At 31.5% G+C, this 15417-nt stretch overlaps 1 protein-coding gene and 1 long non-coding RNA gene across 2 annotated transcripts; one reads left to right on the top strand and one right to left on the bottom strand.

Moving 5' to 3' along the window:
• The first annotated feature begins 78 nt into the window (after nucleotides 1–78).
• On the top strand, nucleotides 79–13698 carry LOC127700584 (E3 ubiquitin-protein ligase ZNRF2-like). Its single transcript, XM_052204134.1, has 4 exons — nucleotides 79–532; nucleotides 3732–3827; nucleotides 9983–10088; nucleotides 11235–13698. Exons 1-4 carry the CDS (start codon nucleotides 235–237, stop codon nucleotides 11290–11292), a joined length of 558 nt encoding a protein of 185 aa, XP_052060094.1. The 5' UTR covers nucleotides 79–234; the 3' UTR covers nucleotides 11293–13698.
• A 1264-nt stretch (nucleotides 13699–14962) lies between these two features.
• LOC127700587 (uncharacterized) lies at nucleotides 14963–15382 on the bottom strand. The gene is made up of 2 exons (XR_007981648.1): nucleotides 15250–15382; nucleotides 14963–15159 (listed from the first exon to the last, which is right to left on the bottom strand). It is a non-coding gene; the product is annotated as an uncharacterized LOC127700587 (long non-coding RNA).
• Between the last annotated feature and the right edge of the window lie 35 nt (nucleotides 15383–15417).

The following is a 15417-nucleotide window of genomic DNA, read 5'->3' as shown; positions in this document are numbered from 1 at the left end:
AAGCACCCAATGTTTACATATTATCATTTAGTTTGTTTCAGTTTACTTTGATCACATGACTGACGTCATTTTTTGTGTTGGTTCCATGACGCAAACAGGGAAGACAACATGGCGGAAGACAATGATTCCACATAAACAAACAATTTATAATGAAAATGAAAACGTGTATCCCTTACCTTAATTTGACAGTTGTAAGAAAAGATACTATGATTTCAAAAGAAATGTCGTAATAAAATGGGAGGAAAACAAAGTACAAACACTCCAAGGGGTCGAACTTTTTCTGGAAGTGCTCCTGGAACAAGTCATGGTGCTTCTGAAATGGGGTTGTCTGGCACAGCTAATGGCGCTCGTCAGAGAGCACGAAGTCTTGGTGCATTTGTTGCAGGTTCTTCAATGGGGATTCCAAATGGGAATGGTGATGCGAGAGGAGCTGGTTCTCCAGACTCGGATTCTAGTACCCCTGAGGATGGCCCCATCTTTGGCAGAACTAACATAGCACATTCTTTACCATTACATTTATTTGCCCTTCATGGTGAGTATGAGAAGGGACATGTATACTAAGAAAAATTGTTAAGACATGTACCTACAATTGTGAAAGAACTTTTAGAACAAATAATGTTGCTCAATGGTTGGCGCCTTCCAGGGCTCACACTACTTCAGAATTATAGGGAGAAGTGACTTCTCTTTTTGAAACTGATACGGAGAAGTGGTGAGACTTGAAAGAGAAGTGCTCATTCGCTCGTGGCACTACAATGTTTTGTTTTTGCCATAATATAAAGAGCATCCTATTTATTTAATTCTGTTTTTATAACTTTTATATTTTTCAATTCATACATTGTACACATGTACCTGATAATACAATTAAAGTAACAGTTGTTTCAGTTTACAATGTATGTCTTTAATAATCATTTATAGTAACTCAATTATATTTTTTCCACTAGTCAGAAACTTCCAACTATATATCTAGCACTAAAAAGATCTTTTTTATAGCAAAAAAGAAAAGAAAGCATCATATAACAATTAAAATTCAACCAAAAAACTATTCTGTTTATCATGTTTATGAAATATTTTGTTTCTCATTAAAAAGATATATAAATTTAACAAAGTTAAGCAAATTTAATCAATAAATTGAAACAATGCATTTACATGGAAATATAAACATTTAGGAAGGAGATCTAACCAAAAGTTTTGTATGCGCGTGGAATACAAAATTTTAACTTTTGGGATCATTATTCTTCTGTCAGTTGTTCCATTGGTGCGTCTGTGGTTATCATCCTAAGAATGCAGATTTCGGTCATAGCTGATCCGCTTTCGATGAATCCAAATACAAATATTTCAATATATCATGTGTGGGTTGTTGGTCTAGTGGTTAAAACCAATGGCTACAGTGCTGAAGGTCCTGGGTTCGATCCTGACTCAGAGCGCTGGAAATTTCAGTACACTAGAAGGGAGATTTTCACCTATACAGGAGTTTAAACTAGAATGGGTACTTTGGGGGCCTCGGTTGGTCGAAGTGGTCCCTGACTTTGACCAGGAGATCAATCTTCAGATATCTCTTTGGTTTGTCTGTTCACGCCCAGTTGCCCAGTGGTTCTCTCCTAGTACTTTGGCTTCCTCCACCATTATAACAGACTTTCCGGTGTCCTAGCACTCCCGGGGTGTTGTGTTGGGGATTTTGTTCTTGGTGGTGGGTTGTACATATATGTTAGTGACACATCTCCACTAATCCTGTGAGGGAGTGTTCATGGATACCACTGTACCATAGCAGCTTTCGAGGGGAGTTCCGAATAAGGGAGGTATCAACCAGAACATACGATGGCGGTCGAAGAAAATTAAAGAAAATAAACAATGTTTGACAAGGGATTTGAAAAGGAATATGATGCTTTTAATGCAATAAATGGATGAAACATTACTTAAAGGCAATTTTTATCACGTTCTAATGAAGAAACAAACTTATATTGCCGAAAATCAGAATGTTTTGATATACGCTTTCGAGTAACAATTACGGGAAGTGAAAGAAAATACCTCATTAAAGTTGTTTCTTTGAAATAACATACAACCAATCTGTAAAGTCAATACTTTCAGAGCTTTTCTATAGCAATAAATCATTGCTTCTTTGAATTTCTTTACTTATAAATAAAAAAATGCTGTTTTATTGACTTGGTAAAAATGGAAAATTGCTGATGACCAAAACGACTATTTAGAACACCAGAGGGACTAGATCTCGCTTTTGACGGTTAGGCAAAGTGAAGTGACAGACCTTAAAAGCGACTTTTTTGCCCCATGTTTAAACCCGCCACACTCTTTACAAAAATGTTTGTGTCTGTCCCAAGTCAGGAGCCTGTAGTTCAGTGGTTGTCATTGGTTCATGTTTGCCATATTTGTTTTGTTATAAATTAGGCCATTAATTTTTTCAATTGTATTGTTTTACATTTTTCATGTCAGGGGGGCCTTTTATAGCCGAGTATACCAGTCAGGGGAAAAACTGAAATACGTGATTTATAAATTCACTTATTTATGTAGCAAATTCGAAATTTTGTCACAAATTGTGATTTTGTAGTTTTTCCAAAATTTTAAACGCATAGGTTTAGAATATATCTTAATATTACATGTATTTGTAAAATTGAAAAAAATGAACCTTTTGCTTCTTTTAAGTAGAAAGGTTTACGCCTTTTAGCTGTAAATTCTATTTTTGTTGAAAAAATGCTCTGATGAAGGCTTTACATAATGAAGTGGTACTTTCTTAACAGATTTTTCCCAGCAGTGGGAGTATTTTTCCTGTAAAATTCAAGGTTTCATCTTACAGATTATGTAATGAAATTTTACTGTTCCCGATCAAAATTTCACTGTTCGGGGGTGTTGAAATTAGTGGGGGTTATTAAAATAATAATACTTAAAGAAGTGATTTTTTGGAAGAAAATAGAGGTACAAGTATGATACTTAAACAAGTGACTTTTATGTCATTATCCCAGATTTAGTACAAAGTCATCACCTGACATGACCGGTCATCCCATCAACACAGATGTTGGTTCTGATAATTTTAGCAACATAATTAGTTCCTGGATCATTAGTATTGTATATTTAAAGCTACAATAAAATTAAATCACTTAGTCTAGTGATTTATTTGTACTACTTAAATAGGTGATTATTAAAGAAAGACAACTCTCACTTCCAACATTTGTGGCCAAATTGTTACTTGAATCAGTGATTTAGAAATCATTCATGAATGAGTCACATTAACTTGTTATAATATCTTGGCTTTTCGTGTTATTTCACAAATGATCAGCAACATCTACTGTCTGCTACACTGAACATAAACCATTATACAGTATTACACATGTCTTTATTTGAAAAATGAATGCAGCCTTTTACTGCAAAATCTTGCATAAATTGATCAGGAGTTAAAACTTTGATTGAACTTCAGCAAAAACATTTCATACTTTAGTATGTCCAAAGCTAATAACACTCAGGCTGTAACAATAAGTTTATAGTTCTTTTAAAAAGAAAGATAGTTATCCTGTGTGTTCCAGAGTTTTCATCTTGAGGGTTTTGACCATTCCCTAACATTTTGTTGATTTCTATTTTAGGTATAGTGTCCTGTGTGTTCCAGACTTTCCATCTGTAAGATTTTGACCATTCCTTCACATTTTGTTGATTTCTATTCTAGGTATAAAGTGTCCTGTGTGTTCCAGAGTTTCAATTCCCTGACATTTTGTTTATTTCCATTATAGGTATAAAGTGTCCTGTGTGTTCCAAATTTGTGCCCCCAGATGATTTGGAATGTCACCTAGTCATATGTTTAACCAAACCTAGGATTACTTATAATGGTAAGATATTGTCATCTAAATCATAAAAAATAAAACATTCTAAAACTCTTAAAACTTTCATCCTTGGAAAAAATATTTTTCAGGACTTTCCAATTCCAAGAATTGGGTAAATGTATTTCTGTAAATTGTTATTGATTTTATGAACCCAAAAGACACTGTTTTTACCAGATTATTATTTTATAGGTTTGTCACTACCTTGACCATGCTTGACCATTACATATAAAGATACCAGCTGTTCCCAGAATATTTCAGTATATATACCTGTGTGTCCATGTTGCCTGGAAATAAGTTGGTACTCTCAACAGAAATATACTCTTTTTGTCAGATTTCTGTTCAGGGGAAATATTTGCTATTTACATATTGTTAAGAATCATTTTGTTTATTCATTTTCAGTTTTCATGGTTATAATTGTGCAACTGTTATAGAACCAGGGACTATTTAGATGACATATTGTATAGACAATTGTCTATTGTGTAAGACTATGTTGTCCTCTGGAAGTGGACAATTGTCTATTGTGTAAGACTATGTTGTCCTCTTTAAGTGGACAATTGTCTATAGTGTAAGACTATGTTATCCTCTGGAAGTAGACAATTGTCTATTGTGTAAGACTATGTTGTCCTCTGGAAGTAGACAATTGTCCATTGTGTAAGACTCTGTTGTCCTCTGGAAGTGGACAATTGTCTATTGTGTGAGACAATGTTGTCCTCTGGAAGTAGACAATTGTCTATTGTGTAAGACTATGTTGTCCTTTGGATGTGGACAATTGTCCATTGTGTAAGACTATGTTGTCCTCTGGAAGTAGACAATTGTCCATTGTATAAGACTATGTTGTCCTCTGGAAGTAGACAATTGTCCATTGTGTTAGACTATGTTGTCCTCTGGAAGTGACAATTGCCCATTGTGTAAGACTATGATGTCCTCTGGAAGAAGACAATTGTCCATTGTATAAGACTATGTTGTCCTCTGGAAGTAGACAATTGTCCATTGTGCTAGACTATGTTGTCCTCTGGAAGTAGACAATTGTCCATTGTGTAAGACTATGTTGTCCTCTGGAAGTAGACAATTGTCTATTGTGTAAGACTATGTTGTCCTCGGGAAGTAGACAATTGTCTATTGTGTAAGACTATGTTGGCCTCGGGAAGTAGACAATTGTCCATTGTTTAAGACTATGTTGTCCTCTGGAAGTAGACAATTGTCCATTGTGTAAGACTATGTTGTCCTCTGGAAGTAGACAATTGTCCATTGTGTAAGACTATGTTGTCCTCTGGAAGTAGACAATTGTCTATTGTGTAAGACTATGTTGTCCTCTGGAAGTAGACAATTGTCCATTGTGTAAGACTATGTTGTCCTCTGGAAGTAGAAAATTGTCTATTGTGTAAGACTATGTGGCCCTCTGGAAGTATACAATTGTCTATTGTGTAAGACTATGTGGCCCTCTGGAAGTAGACAATTGTCCATTGTATGAGACTATGTGGCCCTCCGGAAGTAGACAATTGTCCATTGTTTAAGACTATGTTGTCCTCTGGAAGTAGACAATTGTCTATTGTGTAAGACTATGTTGTCCTCTGGAAGTAGACAACTGTCTATTGTGTAAGACTATGTTGTCCCCTGGAAGTAGACAATTGTCTATTGTGTAAGACTATGTGGCCCTCTGGAAGCCTTTTGGTTATATTTGTTGTAGGATAAATGCCTCATTGACATATACCAAGCTTAGCCTTTTATTCATTATTGTAGGAACATTTTTATGCCCCACTTAAGATAGTAGTAGGGGCATTATGTTTTCTGGTCTGTGCATCCGTTCGTTTGTCCGTCCGTATGTCTTTCCCGCTTCAGGTTAAAGTTTTTGGTCAAGGTAGTTTTTATACGCCCGTTTACGGAACGTATTATGGTATACCGTTGTCCGTCCGTCGTCAACATGTCGGACATTAACTCAAAAACGCTTTAACCAATTTGCATAAAACTTTGGTGAATTGGCTATTGTAGTATTGACATGAGCTCCCTTTTGATTTTTAGAAATTTTAGATTTTACGTTTCCAAGTTACTGGGTTTTATTCATAAAAAAAAGGGGGATTTTCCAGTTTTCGGACAATAACTCAAAAATTCTTTCAGCAGTTCTCATGAAACTTTGATGAATTGTTGATATCTATAGATGTTAGGGATCATAGATTTATTCTTACGAGGAAGCTCCGAGCATGCTCGGAGGATGCTCGGAGCTTTTTCAGTAGGCTCTTCTCTGCAGTTTATGTGAAAATAATTATCATGATCCATTAAGATGTCAATCAAATCTACACCACTTCTATAATAAGGAAAGTTGAGCATTATAGAGGAAGCTCAATTAACACCTGTGTAAACAACTGATCTATTCAAATACATTTTGCATGACATTTTACAAATTATAGAAAAGATAAGAAATTCTTCAACAGTACTGTGTAATGCTTGGAAAGAAATCTCAAGTCTCCACAAAAAAGTGAAAGTCATTTAACAAAAAATATACAATTATTATATCTATTAATCATTTCTTTTTTTATAATAAAAAAAATTCTCAAATCTTATAATTAGATGATATGATTTAAATATAGTTTATATTATATAATATGCTACATAAAAGTTATCAAGACACAAACAACAGTCAGGGGGCGATACTAAACAAGTTATTTTTTTTAGTTACTTAATATATATTAATAGGTATTTTTTTTTTTTTTTTAATTATTTGATATAAACTCAATAGTTATTTTAAATGTCAAAAGTGGACTAAATGTAGTTTTTAAGAATTTTGTCATCATTTCATTAAGTAAAATTAAGTATTTATCCAACTTGAGATGAGTAGAGAGATTACTTTAAAAATAATGACAAAAATATTACTTTTATAAATTATTTCATACATCTTCGAAAAACTAAGCATACTTACAATTATTTAAGGAACATATGTAATTTTTTTTGATAAAGATTTCAAATTATAAATAACTTCAAGTCTTAATTAAATCACAAAGTTCCATCCATTTATATTTGTTCATCTCTAAGATTTTAAAGGAAAATGTTATTTTAATAGCCCCAAGAGACCAATCTTTGACCAAGAAGTGTGGCATCAGAAAGGCAATTAGTGTTTCAGGAGGATTTAAATAGTTTTATACTGCATGGGGAAAATAACCAGATGTGAAAATTTGGTAAAGCTTGTAAAACCTGTATGAATGGAGACCTATAGAAATAATATTAACAGAAGTTACTTATTCATGATATATAAGTAATATTTGAAACAACCTTGTTTTCAATGTAACTTGTATAAGTAATTTTGAAAATTACTTGTTTAAGTAATGCCCCTAACTATTAAAACAATGATTTTTTTTTTTTTTTATAAAATAGCAAAGTTAGTTTTTTATAAAAAAAATTATGGCTACTCTAAGAAAAGTTGAGGAGGTAATACCACCATTGTTTTCCCTCTAGTACGTCTCACTTTAATTGTAATTTTTTTTATAATTGTGCAGATTTGGTTTTATTTTAAATAAAGAAATACTTAGCATAATTATATAAGTGAAGTTTTATCCTGACCTGTACTTGAATGAAAATCTAATATAAATTTGTTTCCCCCTATCAGTCTTTGTTTAATTGGTATTTTTCCAAAAATATGTGCAGAATTTATCTATGTTTTAAATAAAGAAATACTTGACATGAGTAAAGTTTTTTCTTGTCCTGTTCTATAGTAATAAAACAACATAATTTTTCTGTGCATATAAGAAAGAAGACATCACCAGAATTAACCAACCAAATTCTATCCCCCTTTTTTTTTCTCTGTTTACAAGCTTTAGTAGTCATGTCCCCTAAAATTGCAAAAATATTTTATATAAAAAACTAACTTTGCTATGTTATAAAAAAAATACCATTGTTTAGTTAAGGGCATTACTTAAACTAGTAATTTTCAAAATAACCTATACAAGTTATATTGAAAACAAGGTTGTTTCAAATATTACTTATATATCATGAATAAGTAACTTCTGTTAATATTATTTCTATAGGTGTCCATTCATACAGGTCTACAAGCTTTAACAAATTTTCACATCTGGTTATTTTCCCCATGCAGTATAAAACTATTTAAATCCTCCTGAAACACTAATTGCCTTTCTGATGCCACACTTCTTGGTCATAGATTGGTCTCTTGGGGCTATTAAAATAACATTTTCCTTCAAAATCTTAGAGATGAACAAATATAAATGGATGGAACCTTGTGATTTAATTAAGACATGAAGTTATTTATAATTTGAAATATTTATCAAAAACAATTACATATGTTCCTTAAATAATTGTAAGTATGCTTAGTTTTTCGAAGATGTATAAAATAATTTATAAAAGTAATATTTTTGTCATTATTTTTAAAGTAATCTCTCTATACTCATCTCAAGTTGGATAAATACTTAATTTTACTTAATGAAATGATATAAAAATTCTTAAAAACTACATTTAGTCCACTTTTGTCATTTAAAATAACAATTGAGATTATATCAAATAATTTAAAAAAACAAAAAATACCTATTAATATAAGTAACTAAAAAAAATAACTCTTTTAGTATCGCCCACTGACTATTGTTTGTGTCTTGATAACTTTTATGTAGCATATTATATAATATAAACTATATTTAAATCATATCATCTAATTATATAATTTGAGATTTTTTTTTATTATAAAAAAAGAAATGATTATTTTAAAAATATAATAATTGTATATTTTTTGTCAAATGACTTTCACTTTTTGTGGAGACATGAGATTTCTTTCCAAGCATTACACAGTACTGTTGAAGAATTTCTAATCTATTCTATAGTTTTGTAAAATTTCAGGCAAAATGTATTTGAATAGATTAGATGTTTACACAGGTGTTAATTGAGCTTCCTCTATAATGCTCAACTTTCCTTATTATAGAAGTGGTGTAGATTTGATTGACATCTTAATGGATCATGATAATTATTTTCACATAAACTGCAGAGAAGAGCCTACTGAAAAAGCTCTGAGCATCCTCCGAGCATGCTCGGAGCTTCCTCGTTAGAATAAATCTATGATCCCTTAGCTCCCTTTAGAATTTTATAAATTTTAGATTTTACATTTCCGAGTTATGGGGTTTTATTCATTAAAAAAGGGGGGATTTTCCAGTTTTCAGACAATAACTCAAAAATGCTTTCAGCAATTCTTATGAAACTTTGGGGAATTGATTATATCTATTGATGTAAGGTCCCTTTAGAATTTTATAAATTTTATTTGTTTGTAGTATGACAACAGATTTAGTAAGTATTGTGCAACAGCATAGTGTATTGCACAACAGCAAGAAATCTTTAAAATTGAATATAAATTCAATTCATATAACCAATTTCAAGTTCTTTGACTACAATTATTCAGAAACCTATTATATGTCAAATATTTAATTACAATCCAAATTCAGACCCGTATCAAGCTTGAATATTGTGTCCATTTTTGCCCCAACTATTCAGGGTTGTACCTCTGCTGGCGTATCCAGCTGCGCTCAGCGAAGCAGTTTATTGATGAAGTTGAAGTCCAATCAACTTGAAACTTAGTACCAATGTTCCCTATGATATGATCTTTCTAATTTTATTGCCAAATTAGGGTTTTGAGCCCAATTTCATGGTCCACTGAACATAGAAAATGATAGTATGAGTGGGGCATCCGTGTACTATGGAAACATTTTTGTTGCTAAATATTATATTAAAGCTCAGGTTCAAACAGAAAAATATTTTGCAATTGAATAGATAAACACAAAATACACTTTGTGTAAGTATGTCTGCTTGGGCCACACTTGTGCTGTCTATTGTTTCTACACACGTGAAAGTAAAAAGTAAAAAATTCTACCCTTTGCCATTTTACTTTCACATGTGAATTTTTGACTTTTTACTTTTCATATGAAAAGTGTATACCGGTACATAACTTCAAATTTTAATAAAAGTACATAGTCTCAACTTTCAATTTTGCAAATAAAAACCAATTTGAAAGACACTTGATTTTAGTGCCAATAGAGCGGCTCAGAGCCCATAATCTCTTTTATAACATGCTTGTATAATTACATGGTAAATAATCACAAAGTACTCTTAAAAATAAATAAAATTACATGTTGTGTATAATATAATCAAGTATTGTCAAGTGGCATATTTATTTGCAGAAGATGTTCTTACAGAAGACAAAGGAGAATGTGTGATATGTTTTGATGAATTAAATCAAGGAGACACTATAGCACGATTACCATGCCTATGTATATATCATAAAGCGTAAGTTTATCAAGTCAGCTAAAGTTTAATACATTGTATTAACATAATAGTAATAAAACATGTATGATATTTCTGCTCATGTTTGTCCCCTGCACGACATGTTCCTGGGGACATAGAAATAACGGTCATCCGTCCGTTCATCTGTCCGTCCAATCTTGATACTGCTTTCACATGTACAATTCTTGCCTGAATTCTATGAAACTTAAATCATAGATTTATATCATCAATGTCTCGGACAGATTCGAAAATCATGAACTATTTTTTTTTTTTAAAAGAGTTTTATGCTCTTTGGAAACATTAATTATAAGGAAAATTGCAAATGTTAGCGCTCTCATGTGTACAATTCTTGCTAGATTTTTATGAAATTTATATCGTCAGTCAGGGGTACTACTTGTACAAGTTATTTTTATTTACTTGAAGAAGTAAATAATAATATACTTATATAAGTAGATTTGTTATATTCATATTTTCTTATAAGGTTTGAATAATCTCCCCTTAATTTTCTTAAAAAAATTACTTGAATAAGTAATTTTTTTTTACAATCACTAAAATTCTCAAGTTTTGGGATGTTAAAACATGCCTTTAACAATTTTTCTCTGGTTAGCTCATAATATTTTATTAGAGTTCATCGTTTCATCTCATTAATTCAACAAAGAAACTAATTGTGCAAAGTTCTTAAATAATTGCGCAAGGCCTTAAAAAATTGCCCCTTGGAGGCTTGTAAATGAGCAGTGTTTTGAAGATAACAGACAAATGAGATTTTCATTGTCCATGAAATTACACTTAAATGATTAGTAAAGACATCTGCAAAGGACAGAGAATTAAAAATTCTATTAGAGCAAAGAAGTCCTGAGAAATTCAAGATAAGAAGATAGTATGACTTTTTACTTGTATAAGTAAAAAAATCTGAATGTCTTAAGGGACATAACTAAGCCATTAAAATAATTTACCTATACAAGTAAATAAAATACACTTGTATAAGTATCTTACAAATTTACCTATATAAGTATATTAATATTTACTTCTTCAAGTAAATAAAAATAATCATCTCTGTATCAACAGTTTATTTCGGTCATATATGAGGTATCTTTGACTAGTAAACACATGCTCGAGCATCTTCTGAATGTTTTATTCTGTGTGTTTTAGGTGTATAGACAAATGGTTTGAAAGAAACAGATCATGTCCAGAACATCCACAAGACTGAGACAAACAATAAAACAGTATACTTGGGCTTTCATTTTTTATACACAAGTCATTACAGACTATAAGAAGAATTTTGTGTGATGTGTGTTACGATGGTAACAGAAATGATCTGATATATACAATATGTATATTGAACATTTAACACTATTCTTATAGTTCCTGAGATGGTGCATTTTGCAAAGAGATACATAGTATAGCTATTAGACAAAATATGATACAATGTTCATCACATGGTTATATTTTTGTTAAGAAATATCCACAAAAAATTGCAAAGTCACAACAGTTAGATATATCTATTGATGTAACTTGACATTTACAGAACTTTTCAGCTACAACATACATTTGAGACCAGAGAAGACGCTGCTCACTTTGAAGTCAGAATCCTCAAGTTAAGCAACCAACAATCAATCAAGTTTTTAATGTGGGATGTTTCATTATTATAAAAATAAAAATGAGGAGATGTGGTATGATATCCACAAAGATTAACAAAACAAGGATGTTAACCACTGATTATAAACGGCCTTATACAATGAGCAAAACTTTTACCATATAGTCAGCAGTAACAGGTTCCAGGATGATAAAATGTGAAAAACTCTAAAGATCAGTTGGAAAGGGCTTGACTCATCATTGAAGCACTTTTTGAGAAAATCTGTTTTAAAAGGGCCTTGACTATTGCAATATTCTTGCATTAAAAAAGTAGTAAAGTAATATAGTGTACCAAACCACTAAATTGATATGCTTATATCTGCTCTGTAAAAGTGCCTTGCTGGAATTAAATGTATGTTATAATTGAAGTGATCTGAATAAAGGCATGTAATATTTTGCTTGATTCATTATGTAACAATTGTGTCTACAAATAAACCTGGGTCTGGATTCAATTAGTGAATTTGTTGCAGTTTTGATATTTATTTAATTCACAGCTATACCGTGGATTCATTTATTTTCGTGGATTGAGGGAAAATTGTATTTTTAGGGATATTTGATATCATGGTTTTGCGAGACATAAAAGTCTATAGAAAATTTGTGGTTCACCTTGACCCAAGAAATGCACAAAAGTTTGTATCACATGACTAATGATGAATCCACAGTATACAATGGTATAATCAGTTGTCAGAATCTTTTATATATATACACTGTATTTAGATTTGAGCTGAGTTCACAATGTTTTACGTAAACTTCATGTATAACTGATTGAACAGTAGATGGATGGATGTGTACATTTTTCTGTCATTCTTTTTCTTATATCTAGTTTTGACCTGTCAAGTTACAATTCATACATCAAAGATAACATCCTTGTATTCATGTTATTTTTCTACTCGCCTAAGTCACAAAATCTAGTTGGTTAACAGTGTTGTATAGCATTCATGTATGCTTTCTAAATTAGTAAAATCAATGCAGTATGAAATGGATCTGTATACTTATCTAGTTTTATTTCTATGTTCAGTGTTTTGTACATCAACCTGAAACCATACGATTCTTAAAAGTCATATGACATATTTAGAAAAAAGATTACTAAACTGTGATGCTCAATACCAGTTGACGTTAATATATTCATAGAATAAATTACAAACTTTAAAAAAAAATTTTGAATTTAGTACCTCAGAACCAGTAAATAGATTTTTAACATGGCAATATATTTTTAAACATGTTGAAGGTCGGTTGATAATTTACTTGACTAAAAAATGAGTATTTGACAAAGACACCAAAGAGGTTAGAAAAGATTACTTTTGATAGTGATAATTATTTGCAGTATTTATTTTATGTTAAACACATCTTTCATTTTTATTTTATCAGATACCTTATTTTATTGTGTAAATTGTGGATTAATGTTTACTTTTAATAGTGCGTTGTATGACATGTATAAGTTAATAGTGCATTGTATGACATGTATAAGTTTACATGTATTTCGTTTATACTATTTAACTCTAAAGGATTTAATGTTACATTGTAAGCAGTGAGTTCAATCTTTGTAATCAAAATTTTCTTCTTTTTATTGCTGTACTGTCAGATGTGTACATCAGTTATATACATTTTTGCCATATACATATTTGCTTTATGCCATTCTTAATATTTAAAAAAAAGTTTGTAGGTCTACACTTTTTTGAATCAACAAATATTTTTGAGAATTGATAGTGCTATAAATTATATTCAGTGAGAGTGAAAAAAAATTAAATTTTAGTTGTTTTTTATTGTTTTTTTCAGTTTGAGAGAGGTTTTTACAAATAGGGCAAAAATTAAAAATAAGATTTGCTAAAGTACCCCCCGAAAAAGTTGGATCACAAATTCACAATCCAGAAATTTAAATATTACAGCACAATATAGTATACATATTTTTATAGAAAATTAACTTTAAAGGAATGGGTTTGCAGACTTATTTAAAAAAAAAAAATAAACATGTAAAATTATAGTTATTTCTCTGTAATACAATTTTTCTTTGAAAACTAAAACAAAATATATGCATGCTATTACCAAGTATGCCAGAAAATGTATGTACCAAGCAAATCTATTGATGTTACTCTAATGGGATGTAGTACATCCACGATGACAGTGCAGTGCTCTTATTTCATGTTTATATGTTATGTTGTGATATTTTAGATGTTAGATTTATGAATGTTGACATTCACTTGATTCAGGTTTCATTATTTTGTATGCAGAAAATGCAAAAGATATTTGCAGCAAATAAGCATTTGAATTCATTTATGTAAGATCATTTTGTTTTTGGAGATTCTCACAGAAAGGAATTGAAAAATTATGTTGCATGTTTTTTTTTAATCATTTATAGATATAAATCATAATACTCTGAAACTGACATTGAAGCAAGTGAAGGATTATGGGTAATAAGACCCCATAACTCATATTTGATGACGTGTTTTGAGATTTGCCTTTTATTATTGAGTTTCTTGACAGTCAATGTTTTAAAAGAATTCTTTATTCTTAATCATATCTGCTATCTGCAAAAAATAAACCACTCTTCACCCTAAAAAAGTCTCCTGTGTAAAGTTGTGTGAAATTACTGTAAGGCAAGTTAGGATATAATCAGGGACAAGAAATATCTATGGAAAGTCAGCTATTTTTATACGACCGCAAAAAATTTTTGCGATTGTATATTGGTATGACGTTGGCTTCGTTGTCGTCCGGAGTAAGGACCATAAGGTTCAATTCCACAAAAGGAAGGTTGGGATAGATTTTGGGGGTTATGGTACCAACATTTAAGGAATCAGGGGCCAAAATAAGCATTTTTGACGAGCCTACGACTTTTATCGCAGAAAGCTCGACATAGCGATAGTGATCCGGCGGCGGCGGCGTTAGCTAACTTTTTAAAAGCTTTATATTTTAGAAGGTGGAAGGTCTGGATGCTTCATACTTTGTATATGGATGCCTCATGTTACGAAGTTTCCATCAGTCACATGTCCAATGTCCTTGACCTCATTTTCATGGTTCAGTGACTACTTGAAAAAAAAGTTAAGATTTTTTGTAATGTTAAATTCTCTCTTATTATAAGTAATAGGATAACTATATTTGGTATGTGTGTACCTTGCAAGGTCCTCGTGTCGGTCAGACAGTTTTCACTTGACCTCGACCTCATTTCATGGATCAGTGAACAAGGTTAAGTTTTGGTGGTCAAGTCCATATCTCGGATACTATAAGCAATAGGTCTAGTATATTCGGTGTATGGAAGGACTGTAAGGTGTGCATGTCCAACTGGCAGGTGTCATCTGACCTTGACCTCATTTTCATGGTTCAGTGGTTATAGTTAAGTTTTTGTGTTTTGGTCTGTTTTTCTTATACTGTATGCAATAGGTCTACTGTATTTGGTGTATGGAATGCTTGTAAGGTGTACATGTCTTGCTGGCAGGTGTCATCTGACCTTTCTTATACTGTATGCAATAGGTCTACTGTATTTGGTGTATGGAATGCTTGTAAGGTGTACATGTCTTGCTGGCAGGTGTCATCTGACCTTGACCTCAATTTCATGGTTCAGTGGACAAAGTTAAGTTTTGAGTTTTGGTCTTTTTTTCTAATACTATATGCAATAGTTCAACTATATTTGGTGTATGGAAATATTTTATGATATATTTGTCAGTCATGCAGGTTTTTTTTTTTTACCTTGACCTCATTTTCAAGG

Source organism: Mytilus californianus, unplaced genomic scaffold (assembly GCF_021869535.1).
Source record: "Mytilus californianus isolate M0D057914Y unplaced genomic scaffold, xbMytCali1.0.p SCAF_5, whole genome shotgun sequence".
Classification (NCBI taxonomy): domain Eukaryota; kingdom Metazoa; phylum Mollusca; class Bivalvia; order Mytilida; family Mytilidae; genus Mytilus; species Mytilus californianus.
Note: the sequence above shows the minus strand (reverse complement) of the source record. Positions and strands in the feature narration are given on the sequence as shown.

Excerpts from the sequence above, each read along its gene's own strand:
- LOC127700584 (XM_052204134.1), top strand. The coding sequence starts at position 235 with ATGGGAGGAAAACAAAGTACAAACACTCCAAGGGGTCGAACTTTTTCT. Across the intron at positions 533-3,731 it reads ACATTTATTTGCCCTTCATG|GTATAAAGTGTCCTGTGTGT; the intron begins GTGAGTATGAGA and ends TTTCCATTATAG. Across the intron at positions 3,828-9,982 it reads ACCTAGGATTACTTATAATG|AAGATGTTCTTACAGAAGAC; the intron begins GTAAGATATTGT and ends ATTTATTTGCAG.